We start from the raw sequence: 26073 nt of genomic DNA, 5'->3' as shown, positions 1-26073 counted from the left end.
TCACTCCACTATCTCCTTAGGGTTTCTGCTGAGAACTCTGCTGACAGCCTAATGGGGTTTCCTTTGTAGGTTACAATCTTCATTCACTGGCTGCCTTTAGGATTCTTTCTTTATCTTTGATTTTAGTAGTTTCATTATAATGTATCTTGGAGAAAGTTTCTCCAATCAGATGATAGGGTGATCTGTTAGCTTTGTGAACCTGGATGTCCAAGTCTCTCCCCATATTTGGGAAGTTCTCACCTATGATTTCTTTAAATGAACTTCTGTGCCCTTCTTTCTCTATTTTCCTTCTGGAATCCAGATTATTCTGCATGGACTGCAGACCTCATTCTTGAGGACTCAATGGCTATGCAAAATGACAAGCTTAAGAGGTAGAAATCAGCTTTGAGGATATCTTCCAGTTTAGAATGAGATGGGTTACGGATGGGTTGTGGCATTGGAAGTAGTGGAACTGCCTTTGATATGTGACTGTCTGTGTTTGTGCAAGATCCTCTTCCTCCATGAACTCAGAGTTTTCATTTTTAAATGGGAGAAGCTTATATCTCACTAAGTCTACATGTCTTAGAGTTTTATACATGCCAGAAACTGTTCTTTATGACTTACCTATTTTAAATTTTAGAGTGATTCTAGGATGTAGGTGTATGTGAAACATACCAGTGAAAGAATTGAGGGAGAGGCCACACGATGAGTAAAAACAGTAAGGAGCAAACCTAGATATAATATTAGATATGTTTTGCTCCAGTTTCCTCAGCTTTAATCATGTTATCATAATTATTATGTAAGGCTCTTATTTAATGACACTGTGCATCAATATGCTTGGCACATTGTGATTCTCATACAATGGAGGTTCCTTTTGTCCGCAAAACCACAAAGCAGAGAAAGGTTATTTGCCACCTAAGTTCAAGCATGGGATGAAGAAGGAATGGATGTAAGGGAAAAGGACAGGAGGGTAAAGTTTCAGGCTGCAGCACTAAAATGATATTCCTCATCTGTAATCACAGTGACCATAGCTCTCAGATGTTTTCAAGATAGTGATCAAGGCGATTAGTGAGAGGAAAGCACAGTGAGTTCTATCAGGAGCCTTTAAAATCCCATCTGGCTGTTCAGTGAGATCTTATGTTCCTAACCTCTGTCACAGCCTTCTCTGCATTGTAATGAGCTTACCCCCAGGTGAAACATGTTTTCTAATCACCATACCCATGCAGAGCAGCCATGGTCTAGTGGGCAGGGCCCTCAGGAAATGTGCCTTTCTGCTCTTCACCCAGGAATCAGCAACCTGCTATGGCTAAGTCCCTATGTTGTAAGTAAATTTGAATATACTACTCTGGCAGCCTTCAAAGTGCTCTGAGAGGGACTAAATGTTTTCTCTGTTCTTCAACTTCATAAACTTAGGCTTGAAGGTGGGAAATCAATTGTCTACAGACTGAATAGATGAATAGATGGGGGGACCATGAATGACCTCATAGATGTCTGACTGTAAAGCTCATGTTTTTTTCTACTGCCCTCCTCTGCTGAAGTGACCTGCCTCTGTCCACCCCCCTTCCTGTATGAGTTCACGAGTTCTGCCTACAACGAGAGCCATGGGAGTAAAAGGCAATGACGTCCTGCTAGTTTGGGATGACCCACCCCTCAAATCTCCTCTGCTGGATTATATCATAGATCATAGATGTATCTGTTTGAGGAGGCAGAGGCCAATCTTCTGGAGAAGATCTAGAATAAACGCGAAATTTCAGTAACATCCAAAAGTCGTCCAGGCTATCAAGAACCCTCTTTACTTATTCAACAAATTCTAATATAGAATCTAGTTACGGGACAAGAGGAGAGAGAGAAATAGAAAAAAGTTCCTCTCCTTGAATAAAATTCCAAAATCTAGTTAGAGGAGAAGACATACAAGCAGACACATAGAACATGATGTGACATGGTGATAAATTCCGTATAAGCCATAATAAAGGAGAACAAGACATGAGGTAGTTGTGTTTTGGGTGGAGCAATGTGGTTATGAATTCTCTGGATGAGAATAAAGATTTTCCTGTGCAGGGGTAAGTGGAGAGAGAAGAGTATGTATAAAAACTCAAATCCAGAACCAATCCAGTAAGTTCAAATCAATCGCATTTGATTTGTGTGGGATGGCCCTTGGGGGAGTGAGAGGAGATAAAACTGGAAATGTAATCTAGGATCTGAATGTGAAGAACAGTGAAGCCTGGACTGAAATGTTTGCTAGGAATCTGTGTGCAATGATGCCAGAGGAGAGCTTGCTGATTAGATTTGTGTCAGAAAAATGACTGGCTATCAGTATAGAGGATGTATGAGTATGTGCGGAAGAAATGCATAGCAATCAACAGGAAGACTCTTGCAATAATCCCAGCACAAGTCTTGAGAGCTGAGTCTTTACTCCAGGAGTGGAGATAGAAGTCGTGATACATATTACAGGTGGAAGATTCACATAGACCTATTAGTAATGGAATGTGAGATCAAGTGAAGTTGGAAAAGGGTACCATGACAGCACTCATGGACTTGTGTTTACAGTGTAATAACTCTTCAGCCAATGTTTTGTCCCACTTTTAGTTCTCCACGTTAAATCTTTGGCCTCTTGTGAGGTGAAAGGTGAAGTTGACCCAACTAGGCATAACCTAAGCTCATATTTTTAGAGTCAGAAGGATATCAGCATGAAAAAGGTAAGGAGAAAGAAATTCAGTCCAACCCTATCACCTCGTAGGTGGACAAACAGACTGACAGACAAACAAAGCCAGTGAAGGCAACTGCATTTCCTATTCTCCCAGTCTAAGTATCAAGGAAGTGGTCCTGGGGTATGGGTGGCTGAGTGTGATGCCCCTGGTCATATTCTCTTACTTGTGCATGTGGAGTTCTTTTTTTTTCTTTCTAAGATTCTATTTATTTATCTGACAGAGAGAGACACAGCGAGAGAGGGAACACAAGCAGGTGGAATGGGAGAGGGAGAAGCAGGCTTCCCGCTGAGCAGGGAGCCCGATGTGGGGCTCGATCCCAGGACCCTGGGATCATGACCTGAGCCGAAGGCAGACGCTTAACGACTGAGCCACCCAGGCGCCCCTGTGCATGTGGAGTTCTTAAGGGAAAAGTCCTTAAGCTTAAAGTGTCTATCCCTGTATTCAAGTCACATTATAGAGATCTTATTCTACCATCCTATCTAAGTTGGGGTCTGTGATTGAGGAGAAAATAGGACAACATCAAGGTATAGTGACAGAATGCTTTCAGTGTTCAATTAAATCTGTTCCAGTTCTAATGCTTATACATCAAGTTTCTTCTTCTCTGAAGTGAAGTCACGATACCTACATTCTGAGGTTGTTATAGGAAATCTAATAAGAAAATGATTACCTAAGCACTCTGTAAGAATGCTTTTGTATCAGTAACCACTTCAAAAATATGTATGATTTCGCCCTCAATCTATAGGAAGAGGCCTTTAGACATTCCATATTATGGGCCATTGTTTCTCAAAGTGTGGTCCGTGGACCAGAAACATTGGCATCACTTGGAATTTGTGGGTAATGCTAATTCCTCAGGCTCTACCACAGAATCAGAAATTGGGGATGAGGCCCAGAAATCTGTTTTAACAGTCTCTCCAGGTGTTTCTGATGTGCTTTAACATTTGATAATCACTGCTATGGCAGATTGTGAGCATGCAGGCTGGGAACTGTCTTCAATGATGACATCACTTCCATCTATCAGTCCCTAGTGGGTGTTTTGGACCAAGCCGCACTTGTGTCTGGTGTCTACCTTATTTGCATCCCTCCCCTGGCACTGCTGGTGCTAAGGAAATGTGATGCCCTTCCAGACATTGTTCTGTGGAGGGACAGGGGAAGGGGGTGTAGTGAGAAGAGTGACACCAGAGTAAAGCCCTTTGCTTTAATGAAGCAGGGATCCTAGGTCAGGAGACAGGTGGGAATGTTCAGCTAGTGACACTCGTTGAACCTTCTGAAGCATGTGCCGTGGTTGTCATCTTTGAGTTTTCCTCGCAGACAGCAGAATTAAACTCTTTGCCAGACAGGATGCAGCACATTTTTTCTTTGGGGCATATCCCAGTAGCAGGCTGTATCACCACCTCTCCCACTCTGCACATCGACCTGCAATTTCCAATTTTGTTTGCACACTTTTTCACATACCAACTACCTGCATAAAGGAATTATATAGATTATTTAAACCAGAGACCTATCACAAAAAGGTAGAAAATAACAATAGTTTTTTGAACACTGATCATTCAAGTCCCTTACCAGTGGCATTGTTATATTTTTCCTAGTCCTCAGACCTGCTCTGAGATTTTATAAAAATATACACACATAGAATTTTGATGTATATATGAGCCTTTCTGAAATCGAAATTCGGAATATAAACACTTACCAGGTATCTATTCCCCATTGTTTTAATGGGAAAATATATATAACAGTTATTTCTAGTAAGTACAAAAGCCCTAACCAATTTCATAAAATGTAACTAAAACACACATAAACCACCTAAAGAAAAATTTAAAAAAATGATCATTTTAAAATATGAAATGCTCAGATCATCACTGTAATTCCTCTTACTGTCACCCCAATTCACTGGCTTTTGTTGACACTTGGTGAGATTTTCAAAATATCTTTACCAGTTTGTGAGGTCCTACAAATTGTATGTGAAATTTAACTGGATTTGTCTTATATATTGTCTTATTAAATGTAATATAACTTCTCATATATACATGAATATCTATATACCTGTATAATATTGAGATATAAATACAGTCTACAACTTTTTGGAAATAACCCAAAAGGCATTCTACTAGGAATATATTTATTAGGGAGCCATTCTGCAAGGTGTGCCTACATATTATATACATATATAAAAAATTTTCTTATCACATGGTATAACACATAGAAGGCCCTGAAGAGATGTTAGAACTCTTTCTTATCGGGATCTGTGTTGCTCAACTCATTTCCCTATTCAATCAACACATATATAATGGGTGCCTACTATGTTAAGAACTCTGCAAGAATGATGGGAATGAAACAATGAACAGGAAGACAAGATCTGAGAAGCTTATGTGGGAGGTGGTGGTGGGAAGAAAATAAATATGTAAATGAATAAACAATAACTGCAGATTGCGATAAGTGCAGCAAATTAAAAAACATAATGGAATGTAGTAGAGAGTAAGCAAATGGGAACAGTCATTTTTGATTTCTGACTATTACCACCACTGTTATCCTTTATCAGCTGTTTAATTCTGCTCTGAGGATTAAATGAGATTTTTACATACATAATGTTTATGTACATGCAATTACATATATAGATGTAGGGCTATATGAATGGGCCTCTCACTCCTAAAATCAGGATTCTGCCTGGGGTTGTTGAGGAAATTTTCCCTTAGGAAATGATGTTCAAGCCTAGACAGAAGGATGGATGAAAGGGGTCCCACTATGTGAAGATCTAAAAGAGTGTTCAAAGAAGAAGTAATAGCGTATGTGAAGGCTAAGAGTGTGGGAAGAACCTGCTATTTCTGAGACAGGAAAAGATTGCTTGACTTCTTTGTTTGTGTGATTTTTCTTACTTTATCTCTTCTTTTTATTCTTTTGTGTCTGTAAGGAGTCTCCAGAATGGTCTTTGACCTTAAACTGTCTCTCTAGCCCTTCTCTCCATGGTCTTCTTTCTCTCCATCCCAGATATCTCCATGGAGATAACATTCAAATGTTTTTCTCCTGCTTTCTTCGGCTGGGACAAGTGGATGGAAACCTCAGATCAAGTTTCCTTCCTTTTCATTTTGATCTACCTTGAGCCCTGGTGTTTTGTTGATGCGTCCTTCCAAATGTCCTTTCTAAGGCTTGCATCTCTCTAATCTAGAGAGATCTTGGGTTAGCCTTGGATAGTGTTGCAGAATAATCCTGAATTGCTTGTGTGTGTCTAGAAAGGGAAGTGAGTTTTCTCAGGTCCTTTGATTTAGAAAGAGGACACCATGCAAGTATGTGGTGTATATCATCAATGTCCCAGAGACAGCAAAATCAGCAATCTAAACTCATAGAATTTCAAGGATGCAATAGATCTGAACATCTTCTGAGGCAGCCTTCCTACAGTTATTTTTGAACAGTTCTGTAAATTCTAGAGAACCTAAAATACTTTCTCTAGAGGCAGGCTATAGAGTTATACAATTCTCTGTTAGGAAATTCTACCTCAAAAAGTTAGTTCTTCACTTTGTGCCATTAGAAAACATGGATGTATCTAGAGAGTACAATGCTAATTGAAATGAGCCAGTCAGATAAAGATAAATACCATATGATCTCACTCATATGTGGAATCTAAGAAACAAAACAAATGAACGAAGGGAAAAAAAGAGAGAGACCAACCAAAAGACAGACTCTTAACTATAGAGAACAAACTAATGGTTACCAGGGGGAAGGTGGGGGTAGTGGGATGGGTGAAATAGGTAATGCAGATTAAAGGGTACAATTATGATGAGCACCAAGCAATATATAGAATTGTTCAATCACTGTATTATATGCCTGAAACTAATATAACACTGTATGTTAACTATACTGGAATAAAAATAAAAATAAAACAACACAGTAAGCATGGTGCACAAACTGTCCTCAACATAGAGAACTTTCTAAGCTAATGGAAGAATGCAAAGGAAATGCCAATAGAGTTGACAACATGAAAATGAAGATTTTGTGCTTCTAATAAATCAATAAAAATATTTAGAAGTAGCTAAGGCATTAGGAATGAAAGTTTACCTGCTACAAACTTAAGTTAAAAAAGGGCAGATTATAAACTCATGTATCAGTTGGTAACAACTTTTTAAAAAAATGTGAGCAGTGATGGAATGGTGGCCAATTTCTTTATTTCTAAAATGTTTCCAGTGTTCTTGTCTTAATTTTGTAAATATAAGCTATATAATTAATTAAAAGGAAGGAATGCTATACACATAGAGCTGAAATCTGACATAGAATTTCCAACAGTCTTGAATCTTTTCCCCATGTTCACTCAGAATATGTTTCTTTCCTTTTCTAACTTACAGTCCTATAGATATTTAGAAACAGCCTTTCTTGTCCTGTTAATCATATCCAAGAATAAAAAAATGGGAGTAAGACCAAGAAAATCAGAAGAAGTAATATTGTAGAATTGTTACTTCAAGAGTAATACTTGGTGCCATACAAAGTGAAGTGAGGCAGGACTGGCCTGAGCCAGCCCTGAGTGATAGGATAGAGGGGGGGTTTGGAACAACAAGACCATCTCTGCATTTGGATTCTCATTATTCTCCTTAACTGCCAACCATAGACACTGCGCTGTTGTAAGAGGTTTCTTATAATAGAGATGTTCTGAAGTAGGGCATACCTTAGCACCCCCTACCAGCGAAAACCCTACCCTTACTCCCACAGATGTTTGCTAATAGGGATTCCATTTCCAGGACCCTGTTCTAGGCTAGATTTTTTCCCACAAGATTCTGTTTACCTGAAACCAATTGGGCCAGGAGCATGAAGCTTGCAAGAGTGAACAATAGGGACTTCATGGCTCCTGAAACACGTAGGCAGTGGGTTCTATGGAGTCCAGAACTCTTTATTCAGTGTGACTGCACACAGGTCTTTATTGTCCTCCCTAGACGGGGTTGGGCTCAACCAGTAGACCAGTAGGATATAGAATACTGTGCCAAACAACTTCAGTCCATTGACCAGCCTCTCTAATTGAGGTGTCACTATTCAAGAGCCCTATTCTAGGCATGCCTTGGGGGAAAAAGGACTTAGAAGAGTAGGTGCAAACTCTGCTGAAGTGTATGACAATTTGGAGAGAAAAACACAAGAAGAATTTATGCTGCTCCCTCAAGGCTGGGTACTCCTGTTTTTCCACAGTCCTCCTGTGTTGGTTCTAAAATATTTACCTTACTGCATTGTGACTGCCTGTTCACCTGGCTGTCTCTTTTCCTAAAATACAATGGATTTTTGAATACTGACTACATATTATTCTTTTCTGTGTGTTAGTTCTGGGCATAAAGAAGTACCTAAGCAGTTGTTTGTTGAATGAAAAAGTTAATACTTTGTTGATAATCTGCAATTTAAAAGTTTTTTTTTAAAAGATTATATTTATTTATTTGACAGAGAGAGACACAGCGAGAGAGGGAACACAAGCAGGGGGAGTGGGCGAGGGAGAAGCAGGCTTCCCATGGAGCAGGGAGCCTGTTGCGGGGCTCGATCCCAGGACCCTGGGATCATGACCTGAGCCGAAGGCAGATGCTTAACGACTGAGGCACCCAGGTGCCCTAAAAAGTTTTTTTTTTAAAAGAAATATATCAATGCTTGGAGATACATGTACAATGATGTCTTTAAATTCCCATTCAAGTCCAACAATAGAATATTATAAAATGAAGTGCATAGATATAATTTAATGCTGTACATTCATTAGAAGGAGTGCAGCAGGTTTTGTCTTTCCAAACATTTTTGAGTGAAGAAGCAACATTGCAGAACAACATATAGAGTAATTCTAATTTATGTGAAAAATCTATACGTGTTGTATGGAAGTAAATGCATTAACCAGAAGAGTATAAAACAGAGGTCATTCTGATAATAGTTTTCTGACTGAGTTAGAGGCAGGCATTCAAAGAAGATTTTATTTGTGTTGTTAAAAATTCTTTTAAGTAGCCCTGTGGATTGTTACTGGAGGTAAGGTCCTAGAGATTTTATTCTTTGTGGGGAATTTTTATTTTTTATTATTTAAAATTATTGAGATATAATTGATGTACATTGAAATGCATTATGTAGGGGCACCTGGGTGGCTCAGTCATTAAGCATCTGCCTTCGGCTCAGGTCATGATCCCAGGGTCCTGGGATCGAGCCCCACATCGGGCTCCCTGCTCCACAGGAAGCCTTCTTCTCCCTCTCCCACTCCCCCTGCTTGTGTTCCTGCTCTCACTGTGTCAAATAAATAGATAAAATCTTTTTTTTAAAAAAAGAAATGCATTATTTAAAGTGTACAATTTGATGAGTTCGACAGGTTATGCACTTGTGAAACTATCACCAGAATTAATGTAATGCATACATCCTTCACCCTCTGGTAACCATAAATCTGATATCTCTTTTTCTATGAGTTTGATTTTTTTAGATTCCACATATAAGTGAGATCATACACTGTTTGTCTTTCTCTGTCTGATTTATTTCACTTATCATAATATCCTGTACCATATTTTCTTATCCGTTGATCTGTCAGTGGACATTTAGGTTGTTTAGCTAATTGTGAACAGGCTATTCACACCTTAGGTGTTGTAAATAATGCTGCAACAATATCTGCAACACCAGTATCTCTTCAAGATCCTAATTTCAGTTCTTTTGGATAAATATCCAGAAGTGGGATTGCTGGATCATACAGTAGTTCTATTTCTATTTATCTGAGGAAACTCCATACTGTTTTCCATAGTGGCTGCACCATTTTGCATTCCCACCAACAGTGTGCAAGGGTTCTACTTTCTCCACATCCTTGCTAACACTTGTCTTTTTTTTTTTTTTTTGACAATAGCTATCCTGACAGATGTGAGATGATATATCACTGTGGTTTTGATTGGTATTTCCTTGATGATCAGTGATGTTGAAAATTTTTTCAGGTACCTGTTGGCCATTTGTATGTACTCTTTGGAGAAATGTCTATTCATTCCTTAGCCCATCTTAAAATTGAGTTGTTAATGGTTTTTTTGTTTGTTTTTTGCTGTTGAGTTATAGGTGTTCCTTATGTATTTTGGAGATTGATCCTTTCAGTATATGGTTTGCAAATATTTCCCACCATTCCACAGGTTGCATTTTCATTCTGTTGATTGTATCCTATACTGTACAGAAGATTTTTAGTTTGATGTAGTGTCCTGCTTTTCTATTTTTGCTCTTGTTACCTGTACTTTTGATGTCATATCCATGAAATCATTGCCAAGAGCAATGTCGTGAAGATTTCCCATATATTTTCTACTAGGAATTTTATAGTTACTGGTCTTACATTTAAGTCTTCAATCCATTTTGAATTGATTTTTGTGTATGGTGTAAGATAAGAGTCCAATTTCATCCTTCTGCATGGGGATGTACAGTTTTCTCAAACCATTTGTTGAAGATATTATTTTTCCCCATCATGTATTTTTGGCACCCTTGTTGAAGATCAGTTGACCATATATGCATGGATTTATTTATGAGCTCTCTGTTCTGTCCCATTGGTCTATATGTCTGTCTTTATGCCAGTACTGTTTTAATTACTGTAGCTTTGTAATATGTTTTGAAATCAGGAAGTGTGATGCCTCAGCTTTGTTCTTCTTTCTCAAAATTGGTTTGGCTATTTGTTCCATATGAATTTTAGAATTGTTTTCTACTTCTGTGAAAAATGCCATTAAGATTTGATAGGGATTGCATTAAATCTGTAGATTGTTTATGATCTCTGGAGATGCAGAGAGGAGTGTTTCCCACTGGGATCCTGGACCCTTAGGACTGCTGACAGACTGTGGCTATGAGGAACCTGGAGCCAAATATAGGGCCCTTCCAGAAACTCCAGGGGCACAGGTAGGAGTGTCTCCTGTCAGGTCTTTGTGACAGCAGGAATGTTTGAGGACTATGGCTGGGATGGGCTGGAATCCAGTTAGAGGGCTGGTAGGGGCTGGAGCTGGTTCTTGGGCAACTTTCTTGGTGCACAGCCAGGACCAAATTCTGTATGACTATTACCCTATGCATGAGTGTGTGTGACTCTTCCAGGGCCCCTTGATACATGGCACTGATGACAGGACCAAGCCAAGTGGGGCTGTAGATAAGTCCTTAGAGGTCAGAGCTTTCTCCTGGTCTGCAGCAGGGACCAGGATTGGTGAGTCAGCTTCCGGGGTGTTGGCCTGTGTTCTTAAAACAGCTCTGCTAAGTCTTTGACTGCACCAGGGTTTCACAATCTCCTACCTGAATCCCAAAGCTCCCATAAAGCATTTTTGTCCATGGATGGGTGCCAAATTATTGTTCAGAGGGGATGTGAGAGGGCAATATTTTATTCAGCCATCTTAACAGATGTCAGTCCTCTTTTCTTACTGTTGACTTTTAAGAGTTCTTTGTATATATTGGATACAAGTCCTTTATTAGATATGTATTTTACAAATATATTTTCCTAATCTATAGCTTTTTTTTTCATTATTTTAAAAGTGTTTTTCACAGGGGCACCTGGGTGGCTCAGTTAGTTAAGCATCTGCCTTCGGCTCAGATCATGATCTCAGGGTCCTGGGATCGAGCGGCACATCCGGCTCTCTGCTCAGCAGGGAGTCTGCTTCTCCTTCTCCCTCTCCCTCTCTGCTTTCTTACTCTCTCTCTCCCACTCTCTCAAATAAATAAATAAAATCTTTAAAAAGTGTTTTTCACAGAGCAGCAGTTTTTAATTTAATTAATTTTAAAGATTTATTTATTTATTTTAGAGAGAGGAATGGGAGAGGGGCAGAGGGAGAGGGAGAGAAAGAATCCTCTAGCAGACTCCCTGCTGAGCATGGAGCCCGACATGGGGCTCGATCCCAGGACCTTGAGATCATGACCTGAGCTGAAATCAAGAGTCGTTCACTTAACTGACTGAGGCACCCAGGTGCCTCCAGTTTTTAATTTTGATAGTCCATTAAATTTTTTTTCTCATGGATCATGCTTTTGGTGTTTCATGTAAAAAGTCATCACCAAACCCAAGGTCACCTAGATTTTCTTTTATGTTATCTTCTGGGAGTTGTGTACTTTTGCATTTTGCATCAGGTATGGGATCCATTTTGAACTATTTTTTGTGAAAGGTGTCAGATCTGTGTCTAGATTCATTTTTTGTGTGTCCAGTTGTTCCCGCATCACTTCTTTCCCCCATTGAATTGTATTTGCTCCCTTATCAAAGATCAGTTAACTGTATTTGTGTTGGTCTATTTATGGGTCCTCTATTAGGTTCCATTGATCTATTTGTCTATTCTTTCACCAATACTACACTGTCTTGATTACTGTAGCTTGATAGAAAGTCTTGAAGTTGGGTAGTTGAAGTTGAAGAAGTTTCTCTTTCTTCAATATTGTGCTGGCTTTTCTGTGTCTTTTGCCTTTCCATGTAAATTTTAGAATCAGTCTATCAGTACCCATAAAATAACTTGCTGGGATTTGGATTTGAATTGCCTTAAATCTATAGATAAAATTGGTAAAAACTGACATCTTAACTCTGTCTCTGCATCTCATGGAAACCTCTAAGCTTTGTTGGCTTTTCCCTCCCTGCATGGCAGCTTGGAAAATCCCTGCAGGCAGTTAGCTGGGGGCAAATATAGGCTTTACGTTGTTCGTTTTCCTTCTCTCAGGAGTTACTTCTTGAGCTTCCTATTCCTCAATGATTTAAAATTGTTGTGTCATATTTTGTCCAATTTTTTAGTTGTTTGATTTGAGAGAGTAAATCTGGTCCTTTTGATTCCATCTTGGGCACAAGCAAAAATCCTAACATTTTTATTAAACATAAATTTGGTGGGTTTCCATTTCATATTATTGGTGGGCTAGTTATTCAGACCTACTCTTTAGTTAAAAATAACTAAAAAGTATGTTAACACTTTTTACAGTATCTAGAAAGCATTATTGAACTGACAAGTGAGTAAAGAAGTCTAGCCAAAAATGAAGGAGAATTAATACAGAAAATAAGTTGGACATACAAGTTAGTTTTAATCTGATGGCCTGATAATTGTAGTTAATTTAAAAAAATTATTTTGATGCTGTCCCTGGGTAAGGGAGATAGAAATCAAAGCTCAGCATATACACATAGGTTTTATAATGGGAAATGATTTCACAGTAACTGATACCATAGAAAAAATACAAAGTAATGTGCAAATAAAATAAATATTAAATTTAATAAATGAAGTTATAAAATTACAAAAATGAATTGTGTTTTCCATATATTAGCAAATACAAGTAGGATCAGAAATTTTTTAAAATGCTAATAGTAAAAACTTCAAAATCTGGCATAAATCTAAAAGAAAACTGAGGGAAATTAAAGGAGGAATACACCATGCTACATGATCATTGCATTCAATATTGTAATGTTGTCAAACTATAAATTCTACAAATTTAATAAATCTATAAACTCAGTCAAGGTGTTTAAATTCCATTGTTTGTTTTAACAGGAAGTGATGATCTGATTGTAAAAATCAATGAAAATTCAGAGTAAGTAATAGCTAAGGTAATCTTGAAGGAAAAGTACAAAACTGGAGACTATATAACCAATAACAAGATACAAGAGAAAAGAGAATAGTAAGAAAGGATATAGTTACACATAGCAGAATCATGGATATTCTTACGCAGTTGCTTGATTATTGCTAAGGCAACACTGCAGTCAACTGAATAACCAATGTTGTTTTTAGTAAATTGTGCCTGGGTGACTTGGCATATAGCAGAAAATTAACCTTGACTCTTCTTTCATACCTTATACAGCCAGTACAAGTGGTTGCAGATATAAATGTGAAAAGTAAAAGAACAAATATTTTAGAAGAAAGCAGAGGAGAAGGTCTTCAATACATCTGAAATGGACTATAGAAAGTAAAAATTATAAAGGAGAAATATAAGTTGAAATTTATTACGATCTAGAATTTCTGGTCATAAATTTACACCAGTAAAGGAGTAAAAAGACATAGTGTGGGAGCCAGTATTCACAATACATATGTCTGATGAAGGACTAATATATGAAATATTTTGAAAATGTTTACAAATCTGTAAGAGAAAGATCAACCTAATAAAAAAAGTAACCAGAGGTTTGAATAGACACTTAACAAAAGAGGATGTGTCAATGGCCAATAAATATATGAAAAGGTACTCAACTTCATTAGTTGCCAGGGAAGCTCAGATTAAAGCCACTGATATCCTACTACACGTTCAAAGAGAAATATAGTAAGTATGAAGTTTTGATAAAGCTATCAGCAATTATAAATCATATACATTGTGCAGAGTATGGATGATGGATGTCTTCTTTGCAGAAATGTCTGTTCATGTCTTCTTCCCATTTCTTGATTGGATTATTTGTTCTTTGGGTGTTGAATTTGATAAGTTCTTTATAGATTTTGTGTACTAGCCCTTTATCTGATGTCATTTGCAAATGTTTTCTCGCATTCTGTCAGTTGTCTTTTGGTTTTGTTGACTGTTTCCTTTGCTGTGCAAAAGCTTTTTATCTTGATGACGTCCCAATAGTTCATTTTTGGCCTTGCTTCCCTTGCCTTTGGCGATGTGTCTAGGAAGAAGTTGCTACAGTTGAGGTCGAAGAAGTTGCTGCCTGTGTTCTCCTCAAGGATTTTGATGGATTCCTGTCTCACATTTAGGTCTTTCATCCATTTTGAGTCTATTTTTGTGTGTGGTTTAAGGAAACAGTCGAGTTTCATTCTTCTGCATGTGGCTGTCCCAATTTTCCCAACACCATTTGTTGAAGAGACTGTTTTTTTTCCCATTGGACATTCTTTGCTGCTTTGTTGAAGATTAGTTGACCATAGAGTTGAGGGTCCATTTCTGGGTTCTCTATTCTGTTCCATTGACCTATGTGTCTGTTTTTGTGCCAGTACCATACTGTCTTGATGATTACAGCTTTTTAATAGAGCTTGAAGTCTGGAATTGTGATGCCACCAGCTTTGCTTTTCTTTTTCAACATTTCTCTGGCTCTTTGGGGTCTTTTCTGATTCCATACAAACTTTAGTATTATTTGTTCTATTTCTTTGAAAAAAGTGGATGGTATTTTGATAGGGATTGCATTATATGTGTAGATTGCTCTAGGTAGCATAGACATTTTCACAATATTTGTTCTTCCAATCCATGAGCATGGGATGCTTTTCCATTTCTTTGTGTCTTCCTCAATTTCTTTCCTGAGTATTCTCTAGTTTTCTGAGTACAGATTCTTTGCCTCTTTGGTTAGATTTATTCCTAGGTATCTTATGGTTTTGGGTGCAATTGTAAATGGGATCAACTCCTTAATATCTCTTTCTTCTGTCTGTTGTTGGTGTATAGGAATGCCACTGATTTCTGTGCATTGATTTTATATCCTGCCACTTTACTGAATTCCTATATGAGTTCTAGCAGTTTTGGGGTGGAGTCTTTTGGGTTTTCCATATAAAGTATCATATCATCTGCAAAGAGAGTTTGACTTCTTCTTTGCCAATTCGGATACCTTTTATTTCTTTTTGTTGTCTGATTGCTGAGGCTAGGACTTCTAGTACTATGTTGAATAGTAGTGGTGATAATGGACATCCCTGCCATGTTCCCGACCTTAGGGGAAAAACTCTCTATGGGTTTTTCATAGTTGGCTTTTATAATGTTGAGGTATGTACCCTCTATCCCTACACTGTGAATAGTTTTATTTAAGAAAGGATGCTGTACTTTGTCAAATGCTTTTTATGCATCTATTGAGAGGATCATATGGTTCTTGTTCTTTCTTTTATTAAAGTATTGTATCACACTGATGGATTTGTGGATGTTGAACCAACCTTGCAGTCCAGGAATAAATCCCACTTGGTCATGGTGAATAATCCTTTAATGTACTGTTGGATCCTATTGGCTAGTATTTTTTGAGAATTTTTGCATCCATGTTCATCAGGGATATTGGTCTGTAATTCTCCTTTTTGATGGGGTCTTTGTCTGGTTTTGGGATCAAGGTAATGCTGGCCTCATAAAATGAGTTTGGAAGTTTTCCTTCCAGTTCTATTTTTTGGAACAGTTTCATAAGAATAGGTATTAATTCTTCTTTAAATGTTTGGTAGAATTCCCCTGGGAAACCATCTGGCCCTGGGCTCTTGTTTATTGGGAGATTTTTGATTACTGCTTCAATTGCCTTACTGGTTATGGGTCTGTTCAGGTTTTCTATTTCTTCCTGGTTCAGTTTTGGTAGTTTATATTTCTCTAGGAATGCATTCATTTCTTCCAGATTGTCTAATTTGCTGGCATATAGTTGCTCATAATGTGTTCTTATAATTGTTTATATTTCTTTGGTGTTGGTTGTGATCTCTCCTCTTTCATTCATGATTTTATTTATTTGCGTCGTTTCTCTTTTCTTTTTGATAAGTCTGGCCAGGGGTTTATCAATCTTATTAATTCTTTCAAAGAACCATCTCCTAGTTTCATTGTTCTACTGTTCTTTTGGTTTCTAGTTCATTGATTTCTGCTCTGAACCTTATTATTTCTCTTTTCCTGCTGGGTTGAGGCTTCATTTGCTGTTCTTTCTCCAGCTCCTTTAGGTGAAGGGCTATGTTGTGTATTTGAGACCTTTCTTGTTTCTTGAGAAAGGCTTGTATTGCTATATACTTTCCTCTTGGGACTGCCTTTGCAGCATCCCAAAGATTTTGAACAGTTGTGTTTTCATTTTCATTTGTTTCTATGAATTTTTAAAATTCTTCTTTAATTTCCTGGTTGACCCATTCATTCTTTAATAGGATGCTCTTTAGCCTCCATGTTGGGTTCTTTCTGACTTCCCTCTTGTGATTGAGTTCTAGTTTCAAAGCACTGTGGTCCAAAAATAGGCAGGGAATGATCCCAATCTTTTGGTACCAGTTAAGACCTGATTTGTGACCTAGGATGTGATCTATTTTGGAGAATGTTCCATGGACACTAGAGAAGAATGTGTATTCTTTTGCTCTGGGATGGAATGTTCTGAATATATCCGTGAAGTCCATTTGGTCATTTGTCATTTAAAGCCTTTATTTCCTTGTTGATCTTTTGTTTAGATGATCTGTCCATTTCAGTGTGTGTGTGTGTGTGTGTGTGTGTGTGTGTGTTAAAGTCCCCTACTATTATTGTCTTGCTTTCAGTGTGTTTCTTTGATTTTGTTATTAATTGGCTTATATAATTGGCTGCTCCCATGTTAGGGGCATAGATATTTACAATTGTTACATCTTCTTGTTGCATAAACACTTTAAGTAGGATATAGTGTCCTTCCTCATCTCTTATTATAGTCTTTGGTTTAATATCTAATTTGTCTGATATAAGGATTGCCACCCCAGCTTTCTTTTAGTGTCCATTAGCATGGTAAATGGTTTTCCACCCCCTCACTTTCAATCTGGAGGTATCTTTGGGTGTAAAATGAGTCTCTTGCAGACAGCATATTGATGGGTCTTGTTTTTTTATCCAATGTGATAGCCTGTGTCTTTTGGTTGGGGCATTTAGCCCATTTACATTCAGGGTAACTATTGAAAGATATGAATTTAGTGCCATTGTATTGCCTGTAAGGTGACTGTTACTGTATATTGTCTCTGTTCCTTTCTGGTCTATGTTACTTTTAGGCTCTCTCTTTGCTCAGAGGACCCCTTTCAATATTTCTTGTAGGGCTGGTTTCGTGTTTGCTAATTCCTTTAGTTTTTGTGTGTCCTGGAAGCTTTTTATCTCTCCTTCTATTTTCAGTGACAACCTAGCTGGATATAGTATTCTTGGCTGCATATTTTTCTCACTTAGTGCTCTGACTATATCATGCCAGTCCTTTCTGGCCTGCCAGGTCTCTGTGGGCCAATCTAATGTTTCTGCCATTGTAGGTTACAGACCTCTTGTCCTGAGCTGCTTTCAGGATTTTCTCTTCATCTCTGAGACTCGTAAGTTTTACTATTAGATGTTGGGGTGTTGACCTATTTTTAATGATTTTGAGGGGGGTTCTCTGTGCCTCCTGGATTTTGATGCCTGTTTCCTTCCCCAAATTAGGGAAGTTCTCTGCTGTGATTTGCTCCAATATACCTTCTGCTCCTCTCTTTCTTCTTCTTCTGGGATCCCAATTATTCTAATATTGTTTCATCTTATGGTATCACTTATCTCTTGAATTCTGCCCTCATGATCCAGTAGTTGTTTATCTCTCTTTTTCTCAACTTCTTTATTCTCCATCATTTGGTCTTCTATATCACGAATTACCTCTTCTGCCTAATTTATCCTAGCAGTTAGAGCCTCCATTTTTGATTGCACCTCATTACTAGCCTTTTTGATTTCAACTTGGTTAGATTTTAGTTATTTTTCCAGAAAGGGATTCTCTTCCATGCTTTTTTCAAGCCCAGCTAGTATCTTTATAATCGTCATTCTGAACTCAAGTTCCAACATCTTATTAATGTCCGCGTTGATTAAGTCCCTGGCAATTGGTACTGCCTCTTGTTCTTTTTTTTTTGAGGTGAGTTTTCCAGCTTGTTATTTTGTCCAGAGGAGAATAGATGAATGAGAGAACAAAATGCTAAAAGGGTAACAACGACCCCAGAAAAATATACACTAAACAAATCAGAAGAGGTCCAAAACTGGGGGGGTGGGGGGGGTGTAGAAAAGAAACAAAAAAGAAAAAAAAAAGAATATGATCAGGCTGGTGAATAGATGAGAGCCACATACTAGATTTTGGGCATATTCTGGTCTGTTAGAAGAAACTGCCTCCCAAAATTTTAAAGAAAGAAAAACATATATGTACAAAAATAAGGGTAAATACGATGAAGGGATGGAATATGACTGTAAAGATGAAAATTATAAAAGATTTTATAAAAGGAATTGGTAAGATAAGTTGGTTGAAAAATGAAAGAAGAAAAATTAAAAAAAAAAAAGGAGAGAATGTGATCAGGCAGGAGACTAGAACAAAACCATACACTAGAGATTTAGGGTATATTTCGGTCTTTTAGAAGAAACTGTATCCTAAAATTTTAAAGGGAGAAAAACTTATACATATACAAAAAATAAGGTTAACTACAATGAAGGGATAGAATATGACTCTTAAATGAAAATTAAAAAAGATTTTTAAAAAGGAATTGATAAGATGTTGGTTAAAAAAGGGAAAAAGAAAAATTCAAAAAAATAGAAAAAGAAAAAAATAAAGAAAATTTTAAAAATTAACTTTGAAAGACTAAAGAATCATGGGGAAAAAAGCCATGAATTCTATGTGCTGTAGTCCCCTAGCACTGGGATTTTGCAGTTCTCATTGATTGGTAAACTTAGTCTTGGCTGGATGTTCTTGTTGATCTTCTGGGGGAGGGGCCTGTTGCAGTGATTCTCAAGTGTCTTTGCCTGAGGTGGAATTGCACCGCCCTTGCCAGGGGCCAGGCTAGGTAATCTGCTCTGGTTTACTCTTGGTAGCTTTTTTCCCTGAAAGCTTTCCATACAGCTTTGGTGGACGAGAATGAAAATGGCGGCCTCCCAATCTCTGGCCCTAGAGGGGCCGGGAGCTCGGGGCCCCACTCCTCAGTGAGCCCCCAGAGAAAAGCAGTCAATCACTCCCATCTCCCTGGTCTCCAGCTCCACTCTGTGCTCACCCAGCCTGGGACCGAGTGTTTCTATCTCTGGCACACGACCCCGTGTGGAGTCTCCAAACCCAGCGGATTCCTGCAGTGTGCTCCCCCGCCGCTCCTCCTGGGGGAGGAAGGGGAGTCTCCCGGATCTGCTGCTTGTTGGGTCCCCGCTCGAAGAGCAGTGGCCCGACTCTGCTGGGGATCACAACTTGTGGCAACCCCTAGCTGAGAGCCCTCTCCTCAGCTCCATCTTTGCAGCCGGCTTCCCCGCTCCGATACCTGGGAGCTCTGCCACACTCAAGCACCCCCGGTCTTTCTGTGTCCCAGTGAGGGTTCCACCCCATGCTTAGCCACTGGAGTGATGTCCCTCAGTGGAGCAGACTTCTAAAAGTTCTGATTTTGTGCTCTGCTGCTCTATCACTTGCCGATAGTGGCTGATGGAGGCTCCCTCCCCCCACAGTCTATCTTCCCGAATATTGCCTCGGATTCACTTCTCCCCACTTTGTACCTTCCAGAAAGTGGTCGCTTTTCTGTTCATAGAGATGTTGCTATTCTTTTCTTTGATCTGTTGAGTTTGTAGGTGTTCAGAATGGTTCAGAATGTAGGTGTTCAGAATATCTAGCTGAATTCCTGCGACCAGTCAAAATTTAGGTCTCCTACTCTTCCGCCATCTTGCTCCTCCTCCCTAAGCATTGGACTCTTGATTTTGGCTCAGGTCATGATTTCAGGTTCTGAGATTGAGCCCAGTGTCAGGCTCCGCACTCAGCGGGGAGTCTGCTTAAGATTCTCTCTGTCCTTCTCCCTCTGCCCCTCCACACTTATGTGCACTATCTCTCTTGCTCTCTCTCAAATAAAATAAATAAAATAAATCTTTTAAAAACCTACAATTTTTAGTGGTTTCAGAATCATGCACTTTCCAAGGATAAATCTAACATGATATGTTCTATATTTATATATTAAAAATAACAGTTTTTTGAGAGGAATATAAAAACACCTCTAAGGGCACCTGGGTGGCTCAGTCGGTTAAGTGTCTGCCTTCGGCTCAGGCCATGATCCCAGGGTCCTGGGATCCAGCCTGGCATTTTTCTCCTCTCCCTCTGCCGCCACCCCCTACTCCCCGCCTGTGCTCTCCCGGTCTCTTTGTCAAATAAATAAATAAAATCTTTTTTAAAAATTTAAAAAAATACCTCGAAGGTGGGAATACAATTTGTGCATGAATTAAAACACTCAATATTATAAATATGTCAAATCATCCAAACTGATGCAAGTCTAATCGTGTGGGCTTGTGTTTGTGTGTGTGTGAAAGAGATGGAGAGAAAGAGAGGGAGAGAAAGACTGGTCATGCAGGAAAAAAGAGAAAAACTAAAATAAACAAACAACCAATTTTACAAGGCAAAAACAAATGGTAATAATTCAAGTAGTATTGATGTTTATATTAACTTTCAATGGATTAAACACTCCAATTGAAAAGTAGATATTGTTGGATTGCGTGAAAAAGCATGTTCCTACTATGTTCTGTCTAAAAGAACACAGATATATGTTATAAACACACAGAACAATTGGGGAGAAATAGTTTGCATAGAAAAGGTTATACCATGTGACCAGTAGGAATTAGAAAGCTGGAATGGCTATATTAATACCTGACATCATTGACTCTAACACAAGTGTATACTAGAGATAATGAATGCCATTTCCTAATGATGAAGGGGTCAACCCTTCATAAAGTAGCTGATAACAGAACTTAAAAATACATATGATAAAAACAGACAAAACTAAATTGAAAATAGACAAACCCACAATCATAGTTGAAAATTTTACCATTCACTGGCAGTATTGATAGAAAACTAGACAAAGAATTCATTAATAATGCAACAAATCTGAATTGTATTATCAACCACCTCGACCTAATTAATATATATTTTTAAAGATTTTATTTATTTATTTGACAGAGAGAGAGACAGCAAGAGAGGAACACAAGCAGGTGGAGTGGGAGAAGGAGAATCAGGCTTCCCGCTGAGCAGGGAGCCCAATGCGGGGCTCGATCCCAGGACCCTGGGATCATGACCTGAGCCAAAGGCAGACGCCCAATGACTGAGCCACCCTGGCGCCCCTCGACCTAATTAATATTTATAGAACACCACGTCCAACAACCACAGAATATGTCTTCTTTTCACATGCAAATGGAATGTTCACTGAGACAGACAAATGCTGATCCTGAAAAGTTTTTATAAATGTAAAAATACTGAAATACTCTAATTATTACATTAGAAATTAATTAAAAATACTACCTAGAAAAAAATGTCAGAATTAAGTTGGAAATCAATAAAAATAAGATAGTAAATCTACAAAATATTTTGAAATTAAAAAACATACTTCTAAGTAAGCCATGTGTTACAGATAGTCATAAGGATAATTAATATTTTGAACTAAAATATAATGAAATATTAAACATATAAACAACATTAAAATCCATGGAATATAGATTTTAATGTGATTAGAAAGAAATGTATAGTTGTAGATGCATATATCATCAAAGGGTTTAAAAATAAGGATCTAACTATTTACCTAAGAATTCTTATTTCTCTAAGAATGAAGAAAAATACAAGGAAATTACATCCAAGGAAAGCTGAAGGAAGGAACTAATAAGCATACGACCATAAGTCAATGAAATAGAAAAAAGAAAAAGAATAAAGAAAATTAACAACAGAGAAATTTGGTTCTTTGAGCAAATTAATAAAATTAACATTGCCCTAGAAGACTGATTAAGAAAAAATTTCGGTTTCAAGAAAGAAGGGTTATTATTAAGGTCGTACAAACATGAAAATGGTGCTAAAATTATCATTAGTTTCATTATACCAATACATTTTACTTAAGATGAACTGTTAAGTTGCTCAAAAGACAAAAATGACCAGAAACAATACTAAAGAGAAAATCAGAATAGTTCGTATCTACTTAAGAATATGAGTAAATTATCCAAAATCTCCAAATAAAACTCTAGCCTTAGATAATTCAACTGAAGATTTATTTTTTTTAAGATTTTTAAAATTTATTTATTAGAGAGAGAGAGAGAACACAGCAGGGGGAGTGGCAGAGGGAGAGGGGGAACTTGGGGCTAGATCCCAGGACCCCAGCATCATGACCTGAGCCGAAGGCAGACATTTAACCGACTGAACCACCCAGGTGTCCCTCAGCTGGAGATTTATATCAAACATTTAAGGAAGAATTTCTCACAAAATTTTAAAGAAAAGGTAAAAAGAAGAAACATTTCCTAACTTGTTTTATGAAGCTGTCACAACAAACACCAAAATCTGGCAACGACATGACGTGAAATCTACAAATAGCCTGTCTGTATGGATACAGACAGATATCCTAAACAGGTATTAGCAGATAAAGTAGAGCAGTATAGAAATAATAAAATGCACCAATATTTAGTAGGATTGATTCTGGGAATGCAAGGGCATTTAAAATGAAAAAGGAAATCAACGTATGTAGTCGTTGAGATTATTTCCTCGTTATCATTTTGCAATCTTCAGGGTCTATAGTGATAATCTTTGTTTCATTCCTAATATTGACAATTTGTGTTTCTCTTTTTTTCTTTTTGTCAGTCTTGCTAGAAGTTTGTCAATTTTATTGATCTTTTCAAAGAAGCAGCTTTTGTTTCATTGATTTTCCTTTACAGTTTTTCTGTTTCCAATTCCATTGATTTCTGCTTTTATCTTTATTGTGTCCTATCTTTTGTTTGACTTGGGTTTAATGTGTTCTGCTTTTTCTAATTTCTTCAGGTGAGAACTTAGATTATTGATTTGACAATTCTTTTTTTAACTTTTCCTCTTTTCTAATATAATCATTTAGTGTTCTAATTTGCCCCCTTGGCACTGATTTAGCACAAATTCTGAAAGTGTTGAATTTTCATTTTTATTCAATTTAGTGTGTATTTTATTTCCCTTGAGATTTTCTCTTTAACTTAGAAATATGTTTTGTAGCTTCCAAGTGTTTGGAGATTTTTTTGTTTTATTTCTGTTATTAATTTCTAGTCAGATTCCACTGTGGTCAGTCTTACAGGGAACAAACTCTGATTTCCAATCCTTTTTAATCAGCTGAGACTTGTTTTATGGACTAGGATATAGTCTACCTTGATATATGGCCCATTGGAGCTTGAAAGGAAATATGTATTCTGTTGTAGTTGGTTAGAGTGGCCTATCAACATCACTGAGATTCTGTGGTTGATGATGTTACTGAGTTTCTCTATTGATGGTAATGATTTCCTTTTTTGTTGTTGTCAGTTGCTGAGAAGGAGTGGAGATGCCCCCAAATATAATTTTGTATTTGTCTATATTTTCTTTTTATCTCTTGCAATTATTTCTTCACGTTTTTTGCAGCTTTGTTGTTTGGGGCATTCACATTAGATTTGCTCTATCTTGATGTAGTTGTCCTTTTATAATTTTTTAAAAAGACTTTACTTATTTATTTGACTGAGAGAGAGACAGTGAGAGAGGGAACACAAGTAGGGGAAGTGGGAGAGGGAGAAGCAGGCTCCCCGCTGAGCAGGGAGCCCGAAGTGGGGCTTGATCCCAGGACCCTGGGATCATGACCTGAGCTGAAGGCAGCCGCTTAACCAACTGAGCCACCCAGATGCCCCATTATCCTTTTATCATTATGTAGTGACTTCTATAATTGTTCTCTGCTCTGATGTCTACTTTTCTGATATTAATATAGACATTCCTGCTATTATTTTTGTTAAAGTTCACATGGTATGACTTTTTTTATTCGTTTATTTACAACCTAATTATATAGTTAAATTTGATGTGAGTTTCTTGTAGATAGCATATATTTAGATTATTGTCTAGTACAATCCCTTTGTTTGACTTGGGTTTAACGTGTTCTGCTTTTTGGATTGTACTAGACAAATCTTTTAATTTGTGTATTTAGATAATTTAAATGTAATTAATGGTATGGTAAGGCTTAAATATTTCATATTATTTTTGTTTCCTTTGTTATTTTATTTATCTCTTCCTCTTTCTGCCATTCTGTGAATTATTTGAACATTATTTAGAATTCCATTTTGGTTTATCTATAGTATTTTTGAGTGTAACTTAATTATAGCTTTTGTAGTGATTGCTCTCAGTATTACACTTATTTCCATAACTTATCAGTCTACTGAAGAATCATTTTACTGGTTCAGGAGAAGTTTAGAAACCTTATCTCCCTTATGTCTTCTTGATCTTTCCTATTTAAAACATAATTGACTTACTATACTACCCAAAGCAATCTACAGATTTAATATAATCCTTATCAAAATATCAACAGCATTTTTCACAGAACTAGAACGAACAATCCTAAAATTTGTATGGAACCACAATAGAACCTGAATAACCAGAGCAATCTTGAAAAATAAAAACAAAATTGGAGGTATCACAATTCCAGACTTCAAGGTATATTACAAAGCTGTAGTAATCAAAACAGTATGATACTGGCACAAAAAAGGCACATAGATCAGTGGAACAGAGTAGAAAACCCAGAAATAAACCCACAGTTATATGGCCACTTAATCTTCAACAAAGGAGGAATGAATATACAATGAGAAAAAAGACATTCCCTTCAATGAATGGTGTTGGGAAAACTGGACAGCTACATGCAAAAGAATAAAATTGGACCACTTTCTTTCACCACACACAAAAACAAATTCAAAATGGATGAAAGACCTAAATGTGAAGCCTGAAACCATAAAAATCTTTTTTTTTTTTAAAGATTTTATTCATTTATTTGAGACAGAATGAGAGAGACAGCACATGAGAGGGGGGAGGGTCAGAGGGAGAAGCAGGCTCCCCGCCGAGCAGGGAGCCCGATGCGGGACTCGATCCCGGGACTCCAGGATCATGACCTGAGCCGAAGGCAGTCGCTTAACCAACTGGCCACCCAGGTGCCCCACCATAAAAATCTTAGAAGAGAGCACAGGCAGTAATTTCTCTGACATTGGCCATAGCAACATTTTTCTAGATACGTCTCCTGAGGCAAAGGAAATAAAAGCAAAAATAAACTATTGGGACTACATCAAAATAAAAAGCTTCTGCACAGTGACGAAACACTGACAAACAACGAAACCAAAAGACAACCTATTGAATGGGAGAAGGTATTTGCAAATGACATATGTGTTAAAGGGTTAGTATCCAAAATATATAAAGAACTTAAAAAACTCAACACCCAAAACCAAATGATCCAATTAAAAAACGAGCAGAAGACATGAACAGACATTTCTCCAAAGAAGACTTACAGATGTGTATACAAGCAGGGGACGTGGCAGAGGGAGAGAGAAAGAATCTCAAGCAGACTCCCTGCTAAGCAGGGAACCAAACACAGGGCTTGATCCCATGACCCTGAGATCACGACCCCAGCAGAAACCAAGAGGCAGATAGGCAACTGACTGAACCACCCAGGTGCCCCAACAACATTTTTTTTTTAAGTTTTTATTTTAATTCCAGTTAGTTAACATACAGTTAACATAAAGTGTTGTATTAATTTCAGGTATACAATATAGTGATTCAACAATTCCATATATCACCTGGTGCTCATCACTGACAAGTTCACTCCTTAATCCCCACCACCTATTTAACCCATTGCCCCACCCACCTCCCCTCTGGTAACCATCAGTTTGTTCTCTGTAGTTAAGAGTCTGTGAAGGCCATTTGCAACAACATGCATGGAGCTAGAGAGAATAATGCTAAGTGAAATAAAGACAGACAGTCAGAGTAAAACAAATACCATATGATTTCACTTGTATGTAGCATTTAAGAAACAAAACAAATGAGCAAAGGGAAAAAAAAAAAAAGAGGGAGAAAGACCAACCAAGAAACAGACTCTTAAATATAGAGAACAAACTGATGGTTACC

General features: G+C 37.6%; 1 protein-coding gene across 1 annotated transcript; it reads right to left on the bottom strand.

Annotated features, from left to right (window-relative positions):
• Window positions 1-3042: 3042 nt before the first annotated feature.
• Window positions 3043-7510, bottom strand: DEFB126 (defensin beta 126). The gene is made up of 2 exons (XM_035005675.1): window positions 7453-7510; window positions 3043-4146 (listed from the first exon to the last, which is right to left on the bottom strand). Exons 1-2 carry the CDS (start codon window positions 7508-7510, stop codon window positions 3926-3928), a joined length of 279 nt encoding a protein of 92 aa, XP_034861566.1. The 3' UTR covers window positions 3043-3925.
• Window positions 7511-26073: the final 18563 nt, after the last annotated feature.

Source organism: Mirounga leonina, unplaced genomic scaffold (assembly GCF_011800145.1).
Source record: "Mirounga leonina isolate KUSES-001 unplaced genomic scaffold, KU_Mleo_1.0 Mir_150, whole genome shotgun sequence".
Lineage (NCBI taxonomy): Eukaryota > Metazoa > Chordata > Mammalia > Carnivora > Phocidae > Mirounga > Mirounga leonina.
Note: the sequence above shows the minus strand (reverse complement) of the source record. Positions and strands in the feature narration are given on the sequence as shown.